Source organism: Antedon mediterranea, chromosome 5 (assembly GCF_964355755.1).
Source record: "Antedon mediterranea chromosome 5, ecAntMedi1.1, whole genome shotgun sequence".
NCBI classification, from domain to species: Eukaryota; Metazoa; Echinodermata; class Crinoidea; order Comatulida; family Antedonidae; genus Antedon; species Antedon mediterranea.
This window is the reverse complement of record NC_092674.1, coordinates 2,786,128-2,809,032: the sequence shown is the minus strand read 5'-3', so window position 1 is coordinate 2,809,032 and position 22,905 is coordinate 2,786,128. Positions and strand designations below refer to the sequence as shown.

At 33.4% G+C, this 22,905-nt stretch overlaps 1 protein-coding gene across 2 annotated transcripts; it reads left to right on the top strand.

Moving 5' to 3' along the window:
* The first annotated feature begins 23 nt into the window (after positions 1-23).
* LOC140050539 (uncharacterized) lies at positions 24-21,866 on the top strand. Of its 2 annotated transcripts, none has more exons than XM_072095784.1 (24): positions 24-110; positions 340-424; positions 676-851; positions 1,350-1,454; positions 1,878-1,982; positions 2,313-5,090; positions 5,782-5,860; positions 5,944-6,044; positions 6,427-6,567; positions 6,982-7,086; positions 7,363-7,554; positions 7,704-7,796; positions 8,249-8,411; positions 8,825-8,925; positions 9,065-9,190; positions 9,562-9,693; positions 9,838-9,971; positions 10,190-10,312; positions 10,639-10,741; positions 11,309-11,512; positions 11,998-12,195; positions 18,296-18,439; positions 19,531-19,639; positions 20,222-21,866. In XM_072095784.1, the coding sequence occupies exons 1-24, from the start codon at positions 54-56 to the stop codon at positions 20,293-20,295; spliced, it is 5,628 nt and encodes a 1,875-aa protein (XP_071951885.1). In that variant the 5' UTR covers positions 24-53; the 3' UTR covers positions 20,296-21,866. The 2 variants fall into 2 exon arrangements, with proteins under 2 accessions (XP_071951885.1, XP_071951886.1); XM_072095785.1 differs by having other exon boundaries at positions 26-110; positions 2,313-3,539.
* The last annotated feature ends 1,039 nt before the right edge of the window (positions 21,867-22,905 follow it).

The window sequence follows — 22,905 nt, the reverse complement described above, 5'->3', positions numbered from 1 at the left end:
TAAATTATTTTGTAAATTATTTTTCATTGCTTCTTCTACTGTAGAGTATCAATATGGAAGGCAAAGGAGAAGAGGAGGTTGCCAAAGCGTCACCTGGCAAACCTGGCAAGGTGAACATGTCTATTATCGAAATTCAAATCAATCAATCAAAATCAATTTATTCCATAGAACTAAGGATATGTACAAATATGTCATAAAAAAAGTTATGGTAAAAGGGAACTCAACCAATAATCCACCCTTTAAAACAACTAGTAAAAACTTCTATTATGCAGAGGTTATATTCTTCTCTTTAAACCTTTATTCATTATAAGGTTTTAAAACCAATTATTTATTTTTTAGCTTGAAACTCTTTCAAAGGAAGACCTGATAAAGTTTGCTAAAAAGCAGGCAATGATGTTGCAGAAAGTGAAGGCTAAATGCTCAGGTAATGTTTGTCAAAATGTGTTAATGTAATGCATCTGCTGCTATTTATTTATTGGCTCTCTAATACACCACTTATTATTAGTGAAAAGAACTTTTAAGTTTCTCGACATTACGATCAATGTGCTTGATTATTCCTACGAGTGAGAATGCAGAAAGTCCAGGAAAGTGGGAATATAAGCGGAATATGAGACTGGTGTGAAAGCTAAAAACAAATATTTTATAAAATAACATTATGAAATTTATAACCTTTAGAATTAACAAAGAAGGTTGAAGATTTGGAAAAGAAGAACAAGGGAACAGGTGCAGAAGATGAGACCTTGGCAGGACTCCAAGCAGAGTTGAAAGAGTTGCAGACAACACACTCAGAGCTTGTTGTTGTTTACAATGCTGTACAGCAGCAGCAGGCAGAGGCTGTAGACAAGCAACAGGTAATAACCACATGATGATTGCAACATCTACAGTAGATGTGGAGCTGTAGCTTGGTGGTTAGCGTACTTGCCTTCCAATGCCAAGGTCCATGGTTCAATCTTGACCTAGTGCCTAGGTTCAATTATACTAGTGCTACATAGCTGGATTGTAACTCACATCTGTTCCTACTCCACTGCCTAGGCCTCAAATTAGATGATCCTGAATGTCCGCATATCCATAATATTCCAATTAAAATTTCGGGTGGGCGGCTTTTTTTCATTCATTTCATTTATTTATTTGACACAATCGGTCAATGGATTGTGACAGCAACAATGCGCCATAACATATAAGTGTCCGCAACTCCTCATTTAAATATCTACAGGTGGTTTAGAGTTTCTCTATGCCTGTAAACAGCACTGATGTAATGACAACATGTGTATCTTATCATCAGTCAGTAATGAGTGATATCTTAATTTGTCATTCAGTCACTACAGTATTTAAAATTGTTCACTTCATAGGCAATGGAGGATTCCTTAAATATAGCAGTGGCAGAGAAATCCAAGGTGGAAGTGAATCTGAAAGAAGAAAAAGACAAATCTAATGCACTACTAAAGAAAACTAAGGTACAGTATAAAGCTCTGTTTACACTATCAAACAATGTCTACTACCATATGTGTGTATATCACTTCCATATTTGGACACATCACATTTTTTTGTCACAAAATGTTTTACAGTGTAAACAGAGCTTTAGAAATTTACTTTTTAATCATACAGATACTATAGGTTTTAATATATTATATTATATATATATATTCATTGCTAATTTATTTTACTGGCATACTCAGAAGGAAGTTCATTATAGCATATCATCAATTTAAAAAAATTAAAATTTAACGAATGGGCCTAAAATTGTTCAGGAGGTTCAAGAGATTATTTATTGTTATTATTTATTTATTATTGATTATTATTGATTATTTTAAATGAGAGAAAATCAAGGAATTAGCCAGATCCGTTTCTGTGATTTGTAAATTTTTTTTTAAACCTAGGAATTGTCTGAGAAGCTTGAATGTATGGAAATGAAGCAAGAAACGATGACGTCAACATTCCAGTGTCTTCAGGATGAGTACCAAGTGACATCAAAGCAGAACAAGGTAAAAATAAGATTAAAAAGCTGTTTTCAAATCATTCTAGACAAAATTTAAGGAAATTGTACTTTTACAGAAACCTGAGAAACTATCTAAATCAATGAATAGTAGATTAGAATATTTTGATTGTTAATATACAGTTTGCGGTATGTAGCAGAAAAAAAGACTTGAGTTTTCGCCATGCAAACCTTCAAACAATAATACTATGACCAAGAAACATTTTGAGAACAACTGTTGAAAATGAAAAGCCATAATTTTTGAATAATATTTTTATAATTTCATTTAAAATGAATCAAGTTATGTTGTTTTAATAATTCTTTTAATGTTTTTTTTTAGGACCTCGAAGAGCAAGTGAAGGTTTTAACAGAAGCAAGAGATCAAACTTTGCTGTCTTTGAAAGAATTAAAGCATCAGAAGTCATCAGAATTTACAAACACAGAAGAACTAAAAACCATCATATCTGGATTAAAGACAGAGAAAGTTGACCTTCAATCAGAAGTTGATTCAGCTACACAGAGATTAAAAGCAGGGTTGCAAGAACTAGAAAGACTTAATGTTCAGTTAAAAGATGTGACGGAAGAGAGCAATACTCTTCAAGATTCTCTTAAGAGTAATGTTGATGAACAAAAGCAGTTAGAACAAAGGCTGGTAGACATGTCTGTAGAGGTTCAACAACTCAAAGGAAGCGCAGAATCAATAAAGGAAGAACGAGATAGAGTGCAGAATTTAGTAAATCAACGGGACAGAGAGTTAGAAGACACTTTGAAGTTAAAGACGGATCTCTCAAATAGGGTCGATAAGATTACTTCAAAATTATCAGAATTTGAAGAAAATTGGAAAAAGGAAGAAAAATTAAGGCTTGACTGTGAAGAAAAAGTAGATAGATTGGAAAGCTCACTCACATCTTCGAAGGAAGATAACCAAAGGCTTGTTACAAAATGTGAAGAACTGCAAAATGTTTGTGATTTGTTAAGATCAGAAAAATATGCCACAAGTAGTGAAGACGCCGATCTGAAGCTAAAATTGGAAGCAATGGACAATGAAAAACAAGAACTTGCAAACCAACTAGACATCATGCAGCAAAATAATGACACATTATCTCAAGAACACAGTAAATTGAAATGCCAGATTGATGTCATGATGTCAGAAAAGGCAGAATCAAAACAAGAATTAGAAAATTTCAAAGAAGAACAAAAGAAAAAAGAATCTGAAATGAATAAAGAGATTGCAGCATTAAGACAAAATATTGACCAATTGGAAAGAGATTTACAAGAAAAAGAAAACAGATTGTTAGATGTTAGTAAGACATTTACAGAATCGTTAAATAGTATAACAAAGGCTGAGGATAATCTGTCAAAGATTATGTTGGAAGAAAAAGAATTGACAAAAGTTTGTGCATCCAACGATACTACTGATAGTAAAATTGAAAATGAAATCACCACGCTAAGAAATGACCTTAAAAGTAAGACAACTGAGTTACAAAGTCAAAGAGAAATTTGTGAAAAACTACAAAGTGAACTGGACAGAAGAACTACAGAAGTAAAGAATGCAGAAGATAAACAGGTGGGATATGATAAACTTGTTGATGAGTTAAAATGTATGAATACTAACTATACTAAATTGCATGAAAAGGTTTCTCTTGTGGATGCATTGCAAAAAGAAAAAGAAGAATTAACTGGGAGTCTTTCTAAGAGTCAGGATCAAGTGCAACGTCTTGTTGAGCAGTTAAAAATAATTAAGCACGCTCATATGGATGGCATGCAAAAAGGTTTTGCTACTGAGGAAGAAATTAAGGAACTAAAATCGCAAACGGATGAATTTAAGAATGAGGTGGAAAGTTTACAGAAACAGTTAGTGGAAACCCAGGAGGAAAATCATGTACTAGAGAAAAAATTACAGATATCTCTTACTGAAAAAGACAAACTAGAAGAACAACACAATGATAAATCAGTTTCTGAAATTCAAGATCTCAAACAAGAATTACAAACAACATCTGAAAAACTCCAGAAAGAAAAGGACCAAGTTGGAAAACTTGAAGAAGAAATAATTCAACTCAAATCAGCTTTAGAATCAAACGACTCCAAACTTTTGATAGCAAATAATAAAGTTACAGAGTTAAATGAATTAAATACTAATTTTGAAGAAAATTTTAAAGAAATGTCTAAAGAGCTTTGTAATGTAAAGAATAATTTGGAAGAATCTATTTCGCAAGAACAGACAAGAAACCATCAGTTAAGTTTGGATCTTAGTAAGTTTGAAGCAGACAACAATGCACTGAAAGAAAAAATGGAGGACTTAACCAATGAACGTGAAGCACTGCTTTTTAAAATTCAGGACCTGGAATTGAGAATTGAATCTGCTACATCAACAAATGAGCAGTTGCAATATGATTTAGATGGACTCAAGTGTAACTATGACATGGCAGTTAAAAAGGAAGAGGGTACTGGATGCTCTTCAGAAGAAGTGAAGATGGAGCGAGAAGAACTGGTTAAGAAAGTTAATATATTGGACGGTGAAAAGAACAAACTTGCATCTAATCTGGAGAGGTTGAAGAAGGAAGCCCAAAGTAAGATTACCAAATGGAAAAACAGAGTTGAAGGTATCACTAAAGAAAAACAGGATATTGAAGAACAAGTTGAGTCTTTGAAAGTTGATAAAAGTGATTTTGTTGCAAAGTTGAAAGCAATGGAAGATAATCAAGAACAAACAAATCAAGAAATTGAAGCTCTGCAAAAGTCTATTGAAGAAGTTAAGGCCAAATCGACAGAAGATTTAGAAAAACTTAATGCTGTGCTATCCAAACAACACAACATTGAATCTTCTAGAATGGAAGCTACAGACACTCTTGAGAAATTGCAGATTGAGAAGGACCAATTGTATCAGGATCTGCAAGAAGCGCTTACCGATCAAGATCACACAATAAGTCAGAACGACATTCTCAGAAAGGATCTTCAAGAAGTTCAATCTAAGATGGAACAAATTCAGAAGAATTTGTCAAAATCAAATGACAAGATTACGGAGCTAACTGAAGTCAACCAGAGTCTTGGACAAGAGAAGGTTGATCTGACTATGAAACTGAATACTTTGGGTAATGAGTTAAAGTTGGCGTCAGAGGTAGGAAGACTTTAGCACCATCATTTTCTATTTTATGAATCCTTGCAGACTTTCCTTTTTGTCATTGGAATATTTATTGTCACATATTAGTGTGTTCTTAGATCCATGGATGATGCTTGCATGCACAATTCATTTTATCTCATCTCTATTCCAAATCCATGGATGAACATTCATTTTTTGTAGTTTGTTTACAAATTTACAATGTTCCTAGACATTGCATGTGTTTTTTTTTTGTATATTCAGACATGAGAGAATTTAAGATTCTTCCATTTGTTCTTTACTTTTTTGGAAGTGTGGCAATGTTGTTTGCTTTCATTCTTGATGTTCTACTGAACATCTTTGTATGTATTAATTGACTATACTAACTATACAAAAAACTTTGTTTTGAATCTCATTTCTGATGTACAGCATTTTCTACACATAATTCATTTTCTCTACTACCTTTTCTATAAGGACCATTTGAATTTGTACTGTATTTTGAAGTAATCATTTTAGTTATAGTGCACATAAATCATTAGTTGTTATTAGAGCTTAAGGGGCCCAAAGCATTAGCAGCCCCAATGCCTCAAAGTCCAGCCCCAACTACCCAGCATGGGCAGGATTTTAGGAGTGCTAAACTTGGGGCCTTTTCCACCTGCATTATGCTAAATTGTTAGTCATTTATTGGCTTACATTTGAATGTCTTTTATAGGAAAAAGAAAAAGTTGAGGAAGCCTACCAAACAGCATCAGCTAGCCAAGGAGGAGGAGATCAGTTGAAGAGTGAGCTTGGTAGGTTGCCGAGAATTCATTGGGTTTTTTTTTCTTCATGGCACAATTTGTTGTTACTTCACCTAAATGAATTTATATTACAGAGGCAGCTATGAAACAACTAAAAGAAATGCAAGAGAAAGAGAAGAAATTAAAAAGCTTAGCAATGAAAGGAAAGAAAGAAGCAGAAAGTAGAAAAAATGAGGTGAGTGAAAAAAAACTGGTTTTTGCTTATAATTTATCAAAATTAGGAAATGCTAGATTTTGAATTCTTCCAGACCTCAACCATTTGCACGCTGAGAACGTATTCTATCTTCATTGTGTTTTCACGTGATGGTAAGCGACCATCTTCTTCAAAACTTAGAATGGTCACTTGTTAAGACATTTGACCTTTGACACTATTGAATGTTTTTTGTTTTTTTTTTGTAACGTATCTACGCAAGGTTCTGTAAATATCACAGGTTTGATTTCATGCAAGTGGGGGCAAACACATATTATGGAAGGGTATTTTCTTACAATGTGTAGGTGGCGGTATGTTGCGTCGCTAGTGGGAACCAAGCTTAAATATTTTTTTAATTCATTATCAGGTGTTGAAATTAACTGAAGAAATCAAAGTGTCAAACATTAGGAATGAAAAGCTACAAGAAGAGTTGACAGCTTATCACAGCACACTAGAAAAAATGAAAGACAAACTATCTAGTGGACATCAGCAGGCTGAGAATTACCAGGTAAGGGTATGATGTTATAAAACAAACCCATACTAACATTACAACACTACACCGTAAATTTACACATGAGCAGTAACGGAAATAATAATATTGGATCTATGTTATTCCTTATGACCATTTACACACAATGCAGAGGATAGACACAGATTCTACGTGGGAAAAGCTATACGGTTTTCCATTTACTGTTACCGCTCTTTTGTGTAAATTGGCCTTCATCTAGTATCATCTAGGTAGGCCTACAATCTTGTGTTAAATCAGTTTGCTTGTATGTAGTAATTACTGTAGACAGATAAGCTAGTACTAAGCACAAATAAAGATATGGTTTAGTTGGTTCGATGCACAAATCTGAGAGATTAAATAATATAATATAATATTGATTAAATGATGTTGGTGACACGTATTGTTTTTCATTAGAGTTTACAGCTAGAGTATGAAAAGTTACAAGACTTGATTGACGCAGAAAAGGACAAAACCGAGAGCCTTACAAAACAATTAGAAGAAAACCAGCAGGACTTCAAGGTACATACTAAAATTATTTATGTATTAAAAATATTATTTAATTTGAAACTATAAAAATGAGGAAATCTGTGAGAATGAGAAAAAAGTCCGAACCAGGATTAAAACCAGAAATCTTCTGCTTGATATATGTTTTTAAATGCACTAATGAAGGGCTAGTATTGCCCGAAAGCTCTGCTAACTTTTTTTGGCTGTTTGCCACTGATGATACCTGTGACAGCATTGTCATATTTTCAGTAATTTGCCTTTGGATTTAAATGTTAGTTATTGTTTTTTAAGACATTGACAGAAGAGTCTGCCAAATTAAAGGAGGTAAAGGAGGAATTGAAAATTAAATTAGACAAATCGGACAAAGAATGTAAATTTCTGGAGAAGAGTCTAACAGAAGTGAAATGTATGAAAATGACTGTGGAGCATGATAGGGATAATGAGCACAGACGTCTGGATGAGAAGGCTAATGAACTCTCTGAGGTAATGAATGACCTAATCAACTGATGACAAATGTTTTGAAATAGACGAAAATTTAAAAAAAGGCAACCTGGAAGTTGACCTTTTAAATTGATAGGCATTGTTTGTAATGAAATATTTGATGTAAGTATGTGAATTACATTTTTCTGCAGGCGAATTCTAAAATCGAGAGTTTGGAAAAAACGTTAGCAGAGCAGAAAGAGAGGCATACAGACACAACAACACAACTAACAAAAGCATTGGAGGTTTCTCAACAAATTGAATTGTTTTCACTCTCCTCTTTCTCTAGGATATTTATTTTCATCTCTTTTTCTCTTTACATTCTATAGTGTTTGTGTTATTCTTTTTTTCTGGTATTTCTTTATCTCATTTTTTCTCATTATTACTGACATGTTAAATTTGTACATTTGGTTTCATTGTTTAAATAAATAGTGGAGTTGTAGATGCTCGGTTAATGATCACCCAGTGCTGGTCTGATATGCTTATATATAGACATGATGATGTCATATTATCTTCTACCATATTTCGGCACATCACTTCCATATTTGGGCACATCACACTTTTTTGTCAAACTAGTTTGATAGTGTAGACAGAGCTTTGTTTATATAGAGCATCTGTGTATGTTTATGTCCTTCATAGTAATTTACTTGATTTCTTTTCCTAATTTTCTGGCAATATTTTATCTTTTGTTTAATAGGAAGCAAGTCAGAACAGCATGATGGATCTAGAAATAGCAGATTACGAAAGGACAGTTGAAAATCTGAACGAGACGATGCAGGAAAAGGAATCAAAGATGATCAATATGACAACAGAGTTAGCACGTCTTGAGAAGAGAATTGAAAGCATGCAGAAAGAGCTAGGTTGGTTACTGTTTGTCTGTGCTCAGAGCCGTAGCGAGAGGTTAAAACAGACGAGGGAAAGAAAAATGTATTAAAATTATTAAAGATCCCGGCCGGAAAATGTTAAACAGGGCAAGTGTACTGGCACATGCTCTTTACTGATCTCTTTAAGCATTAATTAATTATGCAACTTTATTTGAAAAAACTTTCCGATGAAAGAAAAGATTACTTTAGTTTGGGCACCCTTCTCTAAAGCTTTGTCTACACTATCGAACTAGTTTGACAAAAAAAAGTGTGATGTGCCCATATATGGACAAGATGATGTCATACAGTATCATATTTAGGCACGTCACACTTTTTTTGCCAAACTAGTTTGATAGTGTAGACAGAGTCTAACAAAAAAACATTATTTCATATTAAACCTTTGTTGATAGATGCAACAGACAATCAACGTATTCAGGCGGATGAGAGAGCTAATAAACTAAAAACTATTCTGGTTAAAACAAAGAAAGACTTAGCAGAAGCAAAGAAAACGGTAGGATATGATTCGATTAAACATTTAAATATTTTATCTCATGTCAGAACAATCGTGTTACAGGACAGGTTCTGAATTGGTGGGTTTGTAGTGTAATTTAAACTTTTATATTCACATAGATTTAACATACATTTTTTAGGAAAATGATCAACGTAGTAGTGAAGCAGCCATGCATGGACAGCTGGAGGCAATGACCCAAGGTCAGGAAGAGTTGAAAGTTCAATTAGCAACAATCATGGCTGAGAAAGTCAAATATCAAGATCAGGTGAGGTCAAATTAATACACAGTGAGGTCAAATCAGTACAAAGTGAAAATGTGTATTAAATAAGTAATTATACTAAAAGTGAGTGAATATAATATTGTTGTCTACATTTCAAACTAGTTTGACAAAGAAGTGTGATATGCTCAAATATGGTAGTGATATGCCCAAATACGGTATAGTGATATGCCCAAATATGGTAGTGATATGCCCAAATATGGTAGTGATATGCCCAAATATGGTAGTGATATGCCCAAATATGGTAGTGATATGATGTCATTGTGTCCATATATGGGTACATCACCTTTTTTGTTTCACATAAAGTTTGATAGTGTAGAGCTTAGGCTTTTAGTGATCATTTCTTTTTCTTTTAAAAGTTGAAAACGTCAAGCAATGCTAATGTGAGAACAATAAGTCGTCTTGAAACCAAAATATCGAACTTGGAAGAAGACTTGGAATCAGCAAGAGTAGAGGTTATTGCTATTCAAGAAGATTACGATGGATATAAGGTATGCAAGCTGCATTTTATAAATGTCAAATAATATTTATACAACGTACAATATTTTTTGTTTTTGGAATACGTTTTACATTTGTACTGTATGTATTTCTTGTTCCTTCAAAGTGTTCTTCATTTTTCTGGGTTTTTTTAACAGGCAAGAGTGCATACAGTATTAAAACAGCAGAAGAGTCGTGAAGCATCTCACGCTAGTCTGGAAGCAGACCGGGTAGATAAGCAACGAATGGAAGAAATCATCCAACAACTTAAGCAAAAACTTACAGCAACAACGTAAGAACAATAAACATTTCAAATTTAGTTAAGTCAGAGGAAGGTTAGGTTAAGTTAGGAACTGTAATATAGGCATCACATGTGAATCACATGAGATCCTGTATTATGGAATTTGCCTATGAACAAGGAATCAGCTGTTTAAGTTAAGAGAAAACTATCTAACTTACCTGTATAAATAAGAAATGATTTTGGTTATATCAATTGTTTTATCGTCATAGCAATCAGTTGAAATCAGCCAATGAGGAGCTGGATACCTTACAAGAGGAGCATGACCGGTTGCTACAGCGACACAGTACCATGGTAACGGATATGCAATATAAGGAGAGAGTCTGGAAAGAAAGGTTTGTTTTAACAGATCTAGTTTTGTATAGTATTGGAGGTTAACAAATATCTCAGCAACAAAACAATCGACAATCAACAAATAGTCATGCTAACTGGTTCAGTCCCAAATGGCATAAGGGTGTGTTCCGAAGTGTGTGGTTCAAATCCAATTCTCGCCACATTACTTGTATCCTTAGGCAAGACACTTTACTTACATTTGGGTACCGGTTAGATCAAGACAAAGCCGATTACTAGCTGCATTATGGGAGTAGTGTTTCCATGTGTTTGATCCAAAAAAACAGTATTGGTTTAGGTTTATGGAGGATTGATTATTTTTTTGTTACAGAATTGAGAAATTAAACATCGAAAGCCAGTGTACATTGCAGGAACAAACAGAAACAATTAAAGAGATGAGTAGTCAGAATGAGTCTATTACACAAACATTCAAGGTACGCCTTTACCTAGTTTAAATTATTTTTTATTAATAATTATCTTGGAAAAATTATTATTATTATTTGATCTAAAAAATGACCGGGATAATAATGCGCAGCGCCTTAAAAGCTTGCTTATATGCGCTATATAAGAATGAACTATTATTATTATTATTATAAGGTTTTTTTTTTTTTTAAAGTATTTGTTTAGGTTTATGGAGGATTGATTATTTTTTTTAATATAGAATGGAATAGACAAATTATGATTATATTCTGTTATGATAATGATTGTAGAAATTTAATTGAAATACTGTAGAGTAGCTTTGCATCAGGAAGTTGAGAAATTGGTCAGGTGTGTGCCCCACTCTAACATAATTTGTACTTTCTACTAAGTACAGTATGTTGGGAATATAATACTTAAAAAATTTGCAAGTAAATTCTCAGATGGGACTCATCCCATGACCTCCAGATCATTAGCCTAGCGTTCATAAACTTTAACTGTACTGTTAGATATTTTATTAAACTATTTATACTATTTATGTATTATTATTGCTCAATGGATGTAAATTTCTTATAAAACTATAGGATGAGATTCGGCGAATACAAGAGGAGCATAGTAGGACACTAAGGTGTTTACAGGACCAGATTGAAGGCCAAGAAAACCAGATGTATCGAATGCAGAAGGAGCAACAACAGCAGATGCAGCAGCAGATGTCAAGACCAGTAAAAGAGAGTCAAGAGATGGTGACAATGGTGGCACCAAGACCAGAAGAAAGAGAACAAGGAGAGGTAAGAGGATGAAAAATGACCCTGACCCCAGTTGGGCTGATTGGTGCTAGTAGTGGGGCACATCATCATATATGATAAAAACAAATAGTAAAGAATACTGCAGGCCTTGACAACTTTTGACTAGACCACTGATGCTGGGTGCCAGCGAGTGATTGGACGAGTGGTTAAGACAGTGGAACTGTAATTACACAGCCATAACATCAGAAAAGGTTTGAGGCTCACTCGCTCCATGGTTCTGGATAAGGACTAGGTTTAGTGTACACATCTAGCTCATGTGCACTTTAAAGAACCTAGTAAATTCTTCGAGACGAGTAGGGGTTACCCCGGTGTACTAGTACATCACAGCCACTGATCATAAAAAAATAATTAATAATAATAGTGGGCATCATCATCTTTTAAGGCTATTGTTGGCAGCTATGGCATTTGCAGATAATATTTTTGACGGCTAATGATTACCATACTACTAAATAACATTGTGTGTTTAGGGAATGGAACATCCAGACAATGAGGCTTCCATTCTTCACACCCCAACGACTCCAACAGTTCCCATGATGCCGTTTGCTCAGCTACTGAGTACGAAGAGTGAAGATCGTCTGAGCATAAGTGAAAGTTCAACAGAGGAAGAAGAAAATCTAAAACTACAGTTGAACACGACTCTTAAACGTGTAGAACATTTTACAGAGGTTAGTTTGTTTGATTTGTTTCTCCAGTAAAGCCCTCTTTTGTTACACACAACAAGTAGAAACTGTTTTTGTAGAAAAATACAATGCCCCCCTCAATCCAGCGAAGCAAAGAGAGTCTAGAACATGACTAATGTGCAAGTCAATTCACATACTTTGTAAACCTTTAAAAATTCCCACTCTCTTTCTAAATCTCCTTTTATAACCCTCCATTTAATTATCCTTTAAAATCGTTTGATCACATAAAATAATTTGAATCCAAAATATTTCCAAAAATAGCAGAACAGGAATGAATTACGTCGCCAGTGAAATATGAATGATTTAAAAAAGAGGAAGTCGTAATTAATTATTATTAGGTATTAAAATTTTGTGTCGTGGGAATTTGGCCAAGCTGACTCAAAATAATGTGATCATGTCAAGGAGGAATTTTTTTTTAAATGTAAAATATGTTTATTATCATATCAGGTTATTATCATTTTGCCATCATTCCTTGTAATCATAATATAATCAGTATAATAATCTTATCATTATCATCATAATCGTATCATTATTATCATAATCTTATAATTATTATAATCTTATTGTCATTACAATCTTCTTATTGTCATCATAATCTTATCATTGTCATCATCATCATAACGGTTAACCTTATCATCATACTTTATCATTGTCATCATAAACTTATCATCATCATCATCATCATCATCATCATCATCATCATCATCATCATTATAACAGTTAAACTTATCATCATACTTTTATTATTGTCATCATAATCTTATCATCATAACGGTTAACCTTATCATCATACTTTATCATTATCATTATACTCTTATCATTATCATCATAATCTTATCATTATCATCATAATCTTATCATTATCATCATAATCTTATCATTATCATCATAATCTTATCATTATCATCATAATCTTATCATTATCAACATAATCTTATCATTATCATCATAACCTTATCATTGTCAATCACAATTTTATCATTGTCATCATAATCTTATCATTATCATCATAATCTTATCATTATCAACGTAATCTTATCATTATCATCATAACCTTATCATTGTCAATCACAATTTTATCATTGTCATCAAAATCTTATCATTATCATCATAATCTTTATTTGTCATCACAATCTTGTCATTGTCATAATGTTTTCATTGTCATCATCTCATAATCTTATCATTATCATCACAACCTTATCATTGTCATCACAACCTTATCATTGTCATCATAATCTTATCATTATCACATCATAATCATATTATTATCATATAATCATATCATTATCTTATCATAATCACATAATTATCTTATCATTATCATAATCAATTTTTATTTTGTTATGTTTTGTTGGGTCTTTCTGAGACAGGCCTTGGCCTCTAAGTCTGATCCTAATTAATGAAATCTTTATTTGTTTATATTGTTTACATTGTTTAAGTTTTCATTAATTGAATAAATGTGAAATGAAATGAAATGAATTCTTATCATTATCATCATAATCTTATTATCTTGTATTGTCATAATAATAGTCATCAGCATCATCATCAATATAATCGTCGTCATCATCATCAATATAATCGTCGTCATCATCATCATCACTATCACTATAGTCGTCATCATCATTATCATCATCACTTGTATAATCATCTAAACATAACTTTTCTAATACATACACTCACTATGTTTCTATGTGACAGTACTTGATTTATAGACAGTCATATTTCTTCATCATATATAATTCATTCCTATTCCTGTCATGTGTGTTATTACATCTTACAGCTTTCTCACGCATTAAGATGTCAAATGCCTTAGTCATATTTGATTACTGTAGATCTGCATACATAAATAGTGTATTGCAGACATTGATGTTGTGTACCCATTAGTTTACCAAGATATATTTTGCTATAACAACATTATAAGATGCAAAACCTTACTTGTTAAATGTTGCTCTCTTAACCTTTCCTATTTGATTACTGTAGATCTGCATACATAAATAGGGTATTGCAGACATTGATGTTGTGTACCCATTAGTTTACCAAGATATATTTTGCTATAACAACATTATAAGATGCAAAACCTTACTTGTTAAATGTTGCTCTCTTAACCTTTCCTATTTGATTACTGTAGATCTGCATACATAAATAGGGTATTGCAGACATTGATGTTGTGTACCCATTAGTTTACCAAGATATATTTTGCTATAACAACATTATAAGATGCAAAACCTTACTTGTTAAATGTTGCTCTCTTAACCTTTCCTATTTGATTACTGTAGATCTGCATACATAAATAGGGTATTGCAGACATTGATGTTGTGTACCCATTAGTTTACCAAGATATATTTTGCTATAACAACATTATAAGATGCAAAACCTTACTTGTTAAATGTTGCTCTCTTAACCTTTCCTATTTGATTACTGTAGATCTGCATACATAAATAGGGTATTGCAGACATTGATGTTGTGTACCCATTAGTTTACCAAGATATATTTTGCTATAACAACATTATAAGATGCAAAACCTTACTTGTTAAATGTTACTCTCTTGAATGTTCTATTTGATTACTGTAGATCTACATACATAAATAGGGATTTGCATATCCTTTACAAAGACTTGTAATAAGACTTTGTTTATGTAGAGCATCTTGTGTATATGTTTGTCTTGTGAACCTATGAGGGTCCCTAATGATCAGCAATTGCTGGATGGATCACCCTCATTAAATATGGTTAAAAAAAAAGAAAAAAAGATATAGACTATAATTATATAATGAAATAACAACATTATAAGGTGAAAAACCCGTATTTGTTAACTGTTCCTCTCTACTCATTTGATATATTTCACTTTTATGCCTCATCATAATAAATTGATCTTGATGAGGTACCAAATTAATACAGTTTATACAACAAGTAACTTTGAATTGTATTGTGGTATTATAGGCAGACATTTCTATTACCTGCTATTAACAGAATCCCTTTATACAGGCAATTGGTCTCAAATTGGAGGGACGAATCTTTAATTGAACTGAATTGATAATAGAGAGAAATGGCGAACCGCTATGACGTCACTCAAATTTCACCGAGTGGGTATAGATTGTAAACAAACCATTTCGCCACATGTTTTTGTATGGGAAATTCCGATGGGTTGAGTTAAAAAGGAAGGTAGAAAAGAACGTTTAAAACACACATAATAGCAGTATCTTTTTTTTTTGCAACACCCTTAACAATTTTAATGTTATATGGGCAAATCTTAACATATTTTATTTTAATTTGGATTGAATTAAGATGCGTTTTTGTTATATACTGTACCCAGCTCTAGGCCCTAGATAGTTGGCCTGTATGCTGTAGTACCTCGAGCCTAGCACGGATTATCGGTTATTATAATAATAATAATATTGGAAATTCGTTATTGCATACTGTACTACTACTACTACTACTAATTTAGCTAGGGTGTTGCTAGGCCTCTCCTAGCTAGGTAGTAAGACTAAATAGAGCATCTCTAGTAGATGTAGGCCTAGCATTAGTTTCAGCTTGACAACTGCCATTTTGTTATGTGGCTAGTGATGCTTCCTGCAGGGGGGTCTACCGCCAGTAATGAATACTTGATAACACCATTCTACTATAATACTATATAGGCCTAGTCTAATGTAGACCTACAGATATGAGATATTTTTAGGAATATGATTGTGAATGATTGATGACTTTTATACATATTTCATTGTTTTATTGTGTAAATACACAAATACAACAAGAATTATGAGCGTTACAGCAACAACATTGGTTAGACGATGCCATGATTCACGTGTATAAACATAGGAAATGTGTCGCCCTCAACGGTTTGTTATGATTTTATACCCACTCGGATTTTAGACGTCGGTTCGCCATTTCTCTCTATTGAATTGTAATAATAATAATAATTTATATAGCACACATATCCACTAAAGGTGCTCAAATCTGTACTTGGATTAATATTCTTCAAAACAAAAAATTTAAAAGAACCAGCCTGATACTAAATTCTTCTGAAGTTAATTTTTGTGCGTAATTACAAAACATCCACATATTTAAGATATAAGATAACGCGTAATACAGTCCGTCTAGATATGAAAGTAGGGCTTGTACTGAGAACTTCTCAATAATTACATTCCACCAAGTTTGATTTGTTTCTAAACACTGTATGACATCACTTTGATTTTTGATTGAGAAGAGGTTATTGATGGTAATATGAATTCACAGCATGTTTCATTTCGGAGCTTTCTCCAAATGTGTAATCAGTTTTGATGTAGACATAGTGGCATATTTTACGTGCTTTTCATCTTCCAACGAGGTTTTGCTTTTTCCTTTGCTGAGGCATTGACATCCAAATTTCTTACTTCTCAATATTTTGTTTTTTAATCATCTTTTATTCGTTCTTGACTTTCTGTGATTTGCTTTTAGATACCTGTATATAAGATAAATAGTTGTTTATTGTCGTGACCAAAAACATAGGCAAACATGACATTTAGTTTCCTGGTGCTTACATTGAATTGGCAGAAATCACATGGCATACATATGCATACATAAATGTAAATGTCTTTAAAACAAAGAGTTTGATACATGGATTGAGTTGTACACATAGGATTTTCTACATTAAATTGTTTTTCATTTAAAAGTCCAGAGTCTACCAGACCTGTTAGCTATTGTACAACATTAAATTACTGTTTGAGCAATAGTCTAAGCAAGGGGACCCCTCAGGATTGGAAGTTTTTTTGGGGTGGGAGGAGGGGCGTTTAGAGGGTTAGTCCTTGTACCATAATAATGATTGTATTTTTTGTTTAATATTTGTGTGCATGTTCTTATCAAAACCTTTAGTAGACTCATTAAAAAATTGTGATTTTTTACATAAAAGTAGTAATGGGGCCCATGGAATTTTAATAAGATTTAACCACAAGACACATCAAAAACTATTAATATATAGATCTTTATTGCCGGGGTGTATAATATCTTATTGGCGTAATCGTTAGCTGTGAAAGGTAATTTGAATTGCAACCTCCTTTGAATTAAATAGCAGTCAAACATTCACAGGGTTCAAAGGTCAGTGTCGAAAATCACTGTCAATCCTGTCTGCAAAATTATGATACATTTGATAGTAAATCTCGCATTTTTTTTGTTTTCACACATGACATACTTAAGTTTAAACTTGTATGGAAGTTTATCAATGTGTTTCAAATTTTTCAAGAAGATCCTTTATTTTTTTTTAATTTATGGACTTTTTAAGACTATCCCTTAATAATGTGCTGAAACGAAAAAATATATGAAAAAGAACTTGATAACAGTATCTTTGATTTTCAGATAGTTTGTATTCTGTTGGGAATATAAATATAATTGACATTCAATATGTTACTTAGAAAATTAAATAAAAAGTAGATACACAATAGTATTTGACAGCAAAAACAGTTTGTTTTATTATGGAGCTGTATGTTATTGTAGTGGAGCTGTAGCTCGGTGGGTAACACGGTTGCCTTCCAAACCCAAGTGCCAGGGTTCAATCCTGACCTAGTGCCAGGGTTCAATCCTGACCTAGTGCCAGGGTTCAATCCTGACCTAGTGCCAGGGTTGTAACTCATGTTTCTGTTTCTCTTAATAGATTCTCTATACCTCCAATGTGATTTGGTCCAGTAGTTTATCCATCTTATAATTGCAGAGTTGCTCGCTGTGTATGATTTGTATGAAATAAATGTTACATATACAAATGTATGGGGCGACTTTCTCATTCTCACAGATCATCTTTATTGTTTCAAATTATTCAAATTTCAGTATATTACTGGGTGGTTTAGAATTAATTTTCTGCGCCTGTTGTGTTTATGAAATAAATGTTACATATATATGTTGCCATAACTTACTTACTAAATAAAGTCACTCTATTCATCAAAATAAACTTTGACAAACTTTATTATGATGTTACCTGTATAGGAGTTAGCATAATTTACTTTAAAGTCACTCCGTTTGTCAAAATAAACTTTGACAGACAAACAGACTGAATGAAAACCTGTCACGCTACATCTAACAATTTGACATGCACTAACAAATTTGACATACTTTTCACTTTTAGATTACAAGCGAGAATGAAGCTACAATTTTACGTTTGACCGAACAAGCAAAAGTGTTGAAAGGAGAAATCAGACGTCTGGAACGTAATCAACAACGCGAAAACGCGATTTCTAATATGGAATATCTTAAAAATATCATCATAAAGGTGAGGAATTGTTTGTACATTAAAACCCATATTACACCTTTGTGTCAAAATCAAAAGTGTCTCTTTAAAATTGGTGTCCCTTTAATCTTGGTGTCCCTTTAATCTTGGTGTCCCTTTAATCTCAGTGTCCCATTAATCTCCTAATAGAGATGTCCCTTTAAACTTTGTGTCAATTTAATCTCGGTGTCCTTTTAATCTCATAATAGAGGTGTCCATTTAATCTCCTAATAGAGGTGTCCCTTTAATCTTGGTGTCCCTTTAATCTCCTAATAGAGGTGTCCCTTTAATCTCCTAATAGAGGTGTCCCTTTAATCTCATAATAGAGGTGTCCCTTTAATCTCCTAATAGAGTTGTCCTTTTAATCTCCTAATAGAGGTGTCCCTTTAATCTTGGTATCTCTTTGATTTCCTAATAAAGGTGTCCCTTTAAATCTCCTAATAGAGGTGTCCCTTTAATCTCATAATAGAGGTGTACCTTTAATCTCCTAATAGAGGTGTCCATTTAATCTCCTAATAGAGGTGTCCATTTAATCTTGGTATCCCTTTGATCTCGTAATAGAGATGTCCCTTTAATCTCCTAATAGAGGTGTCCCTTTAATCTTGGTATCCCTTTGATCTCCTAAGAGAGGTGTCCCTTTAATCTCCTAATAGAGGTGTCCCTTTAATCTCCTAATAGAGGTGTCCCTTTAATCTTGGTGTCCTTTTAATCTCGGTGTCCCTTTAATCTCCTAGTACAGGTGTCCCTCAATCTAGTGCACATACAGTAGGGAAACCAACAGTGTCCCCTGACCAGGGATTTGCTCTGCTCTAGTGTCAAAACATACATTGCTCCTTGTTTGTTTCATAGGAAAGTGTCCTCTCAATAGAGGTGTTCCTAATAAGACACTCTGCTGTATAATCAATGTATTCAATAATTACTAACCAAGAGGTTTTTTACATATAAAGATTAGTAATAATTGTTTATGATCAATTTATATAAATATAACAATTGTATCATTTTTAATTGATTTTACTATGATTAATCGATTGATTGTTATTAATTTGTTTCATTGCTCGATGTCGGTCGATTTCATTGATTGATTTCTTTTTCAGTTTTTGACGCTACCAGTTGGTGATGAACGTCGTCAGCTGATACCCGTAATATCAACAATGTTGAAACTAAGTGTAGATGAAAAGAAAACTCTACAAACACTGTCTGAAGGTAAGAAGACTAAAACGTGCACAAGAAAAAATGATATGGGATACGGTGGTGGCGTTGTGTTAAAGATGTATTGTCCCCCAAAACATGAAAAATGAAGATTAATAATATGAGATTATAGGCCATTTTGTAGTTTTAACAAAGTTAACCACTTCCATAGAAAAAATAATAATGTTTCCACTTATAAAATGACAAAGTAAACAGTTACATTGAACCAAAAACACATTACCTGGCAGCTAATTTGACTATTTTTTGCTATAAATTACAGTTTTCCAGGTAATAAATATTTTGCCAATTAAAAAATACAAAAACTCAGGAGGACAATATATTTTTAATGATAATTTCAACATTTTTCTACTGCAGTTAATGCAGATAATTTTATTTTGTTTCAATGTAGAAGTCACTGCTATTAACAGTGTATATAAAAAAGGGTTTAAAAAAGTTAACTGCATTTTACATTACTGGCAATAAAGTATGGATTTGTGTAAATCAAATTACTGTAGCGCCCTCTATGATTTGACTCATGTAAAAAGTAAAGGTTTATTTTCTTAATGTAATCACATTGTACTGTATGTTTATTCAAAGGGGAAGAAGCCACCGTATCAGAGTCTGCTGGTTGGAGTGGTTATCTACATAGATGGTCTGGTGGTATGGCCTAGCTTCAATCATCTAGTGCTTTCCTGAGGTCTACATAGATGGTCTGGTGGTATGGCCTAGCTTCAATCATCTAGTGCTTTCCTGAGGTCTAAATAGATGGTCTGGTGGTATGGCCTAGCTTCAATCATCTAGTGCTTTCCTGAGGTCTACATAGATGGTCTGGTGGTATGGCCTAGCTTCAATCATCTAGTGCTTTCCTGAGGTCTACATAGATGGTCTGGTGGTATGGCCTAGCTTCAATCATCTAGTGCTTTCCTGAGGTCTAAATAGATGGTCTGGTGGTATGGCCTAGCTTCAATCATCTAGTGCTTTCCTGAGGTCTAAATAGATGGTCTGGTGGTATGGCCTAGCTTCAATCATCTAGTGCTTTCCTGAGGTCTACATAGATGGTCTGGTGGTATGGCCTAGCTTCAATCATCTACTGCTTTCCTGAGGTTTAAACAATGCTGACTACAAATACAGTCTTAGGCCCACCTAATGTATACGAATATTAACTGCAATGAATATAATAATTGATAACTATATTAATTATGTAATTCCAATGGTACTGAATACTATTACTAACATAATAATCCTAACATCCCACCTTTTAAATTTAACCGATTGGGTTTAAGCTTGGTTCCCACTAGAACGTAACGCAATGACGTCAACGCAACGCAAGCGTTTTAACCAATGGCAAGCGAAGTTATTATATAGACAGTAAGCAATCACAAGCGAATAAGTCATCGCTTGTGATTGGTCAATTCACTGGAGTTGCGTTACGTCCTTGTGTTGCGTCGCTAGTGGGAACCACGGTTTATTAGGAATTCTTATATATATATTTGTTTAAATTTTTAAACAATAGAAATTATATTATAGATTATATTCAATATAAATGAGATTATTAATTGGAATAGTAGTTTTGTTAGAAATAAAATTATGTTTTTGAATTGCTAATTTTGCTAAACTTTATTAGCAGTTTTGTGTTTTATGTATCGTGAATAAACTCCAACAAAATGAGTGGAATAAAGTGATACATGCTACTATACATGAATACAGTATATAAAATTTGTCTTTCAGAATTTAATTTTTTTATTTCAATTTTTTTTAATGTTGCATTTTAGATTAATGCTATTTGTTGAATGTTTATTATGTGTAATTTATTATATAAGATATTTATTGTGTATTAATTATTATGTATTTTTTAGATTAATTTATTTTTCATTTTGCACAAAGATCATTGATGAAGGGAAACAAATTAATGCAATCATTTTAGCAAAAATAAAAGTATTCTTCTTGTGCTGTATCTTCACATGACAATATTTTTATTCAGTATCATATCAAATTCCATAATACAGCATACAACATGTGATTTATGTATTATGAAAGGTTATGTAAGGTGAGGGTCTATGATACAGGCATCACATGTGAAACACATCCCGTGTCACGGAATTCGCCTACGATAATACTGTACAAGCTTAGATACAGTACCGAGAATCGACTACAATCAATGTGTTCTCATTCGCTGAAACCCCATTACACCACTTCGAAATTATTTGTTTCTTTTTCAGAATAAATCTTATGAATCAACGAATTATGTATGTTTCGTTTTGATTGTTTGTATTTTTTTTTTGTAGTCTTTATTTCGTCATAATTTTGTATATGCATGGACAAATATAAAGTTATGCAAAGTTTTCTTCATTAAAAGTTTCTTCACAAAATATACTAAATATTCTCGTTCAGTGATCGTATACGGTATTCACTTCCTCCAGACTTTGTGTTCCTTTCGCAACGATCTCTGCCCGTTTACCAAAGTCTGTGTGTCTTTTTCTTCGTTACCGAATTCGAATTTGTGCCCGTATCGTCACCGAATGTGTGCCGTTTCGTTACCGAATGTGTGCTCGTTTCGTTACCGAATGTGTGCCCGTATCGTCACCGACTGTGTGCCGTTTCGTTACCGAATGTGTGCTCGTTTCGTTACCGAATGTGTGCCGTTTCGTTACCGAATGTGTGCTCGTTTCGTTACCGAATGTGTGCTCGTTTCGTTACCGAATGTGTGCTCGTTTCGTCACCGAATGTGTGCTCGTTTCGTTACCGAATGTGTGCTCGTTTTCGTTACCGAATGTATGCCCGTTTCGTTACCGAATGTATGCTCGTTTCGTTACCGAACCTTTCCGATTCGTTACCGAATGTATGCACGTTTCGTTACCGAACCCTTCCATTTCGTTACCGAATGTGTTCTCGTTTCGTTACCGAATCTTCCGTATGTGTGCCCATTTCGTTACTGAATGTGTGCCCATTTCGTTTCGTCCAAATCTGTTGAACAAAAACGGTCTGATGTAGCATTTCGACTACATTGTGTTTTGGTGAAAGCGTTATGTGTTACGCCCAAAAGTCATAGATCCGCCCAGTCGGTCACGTGCAAGTAGTAGACCATGAAGAAATGATTCTCTAGATAATTCCTCGGCTCCATATAGCTAGACTAAGGAATGCGACAAATAAATGAAGTGAAATTCCTCCATGTTTAAAAAAAAAAAATGAATTACACTTGCTGAACATTTTTCGTCTTGAATATATGAATTTAAAAAACATGTCACGCAAAATGTACGCAATAATTGTTGCGGTTTTCGACA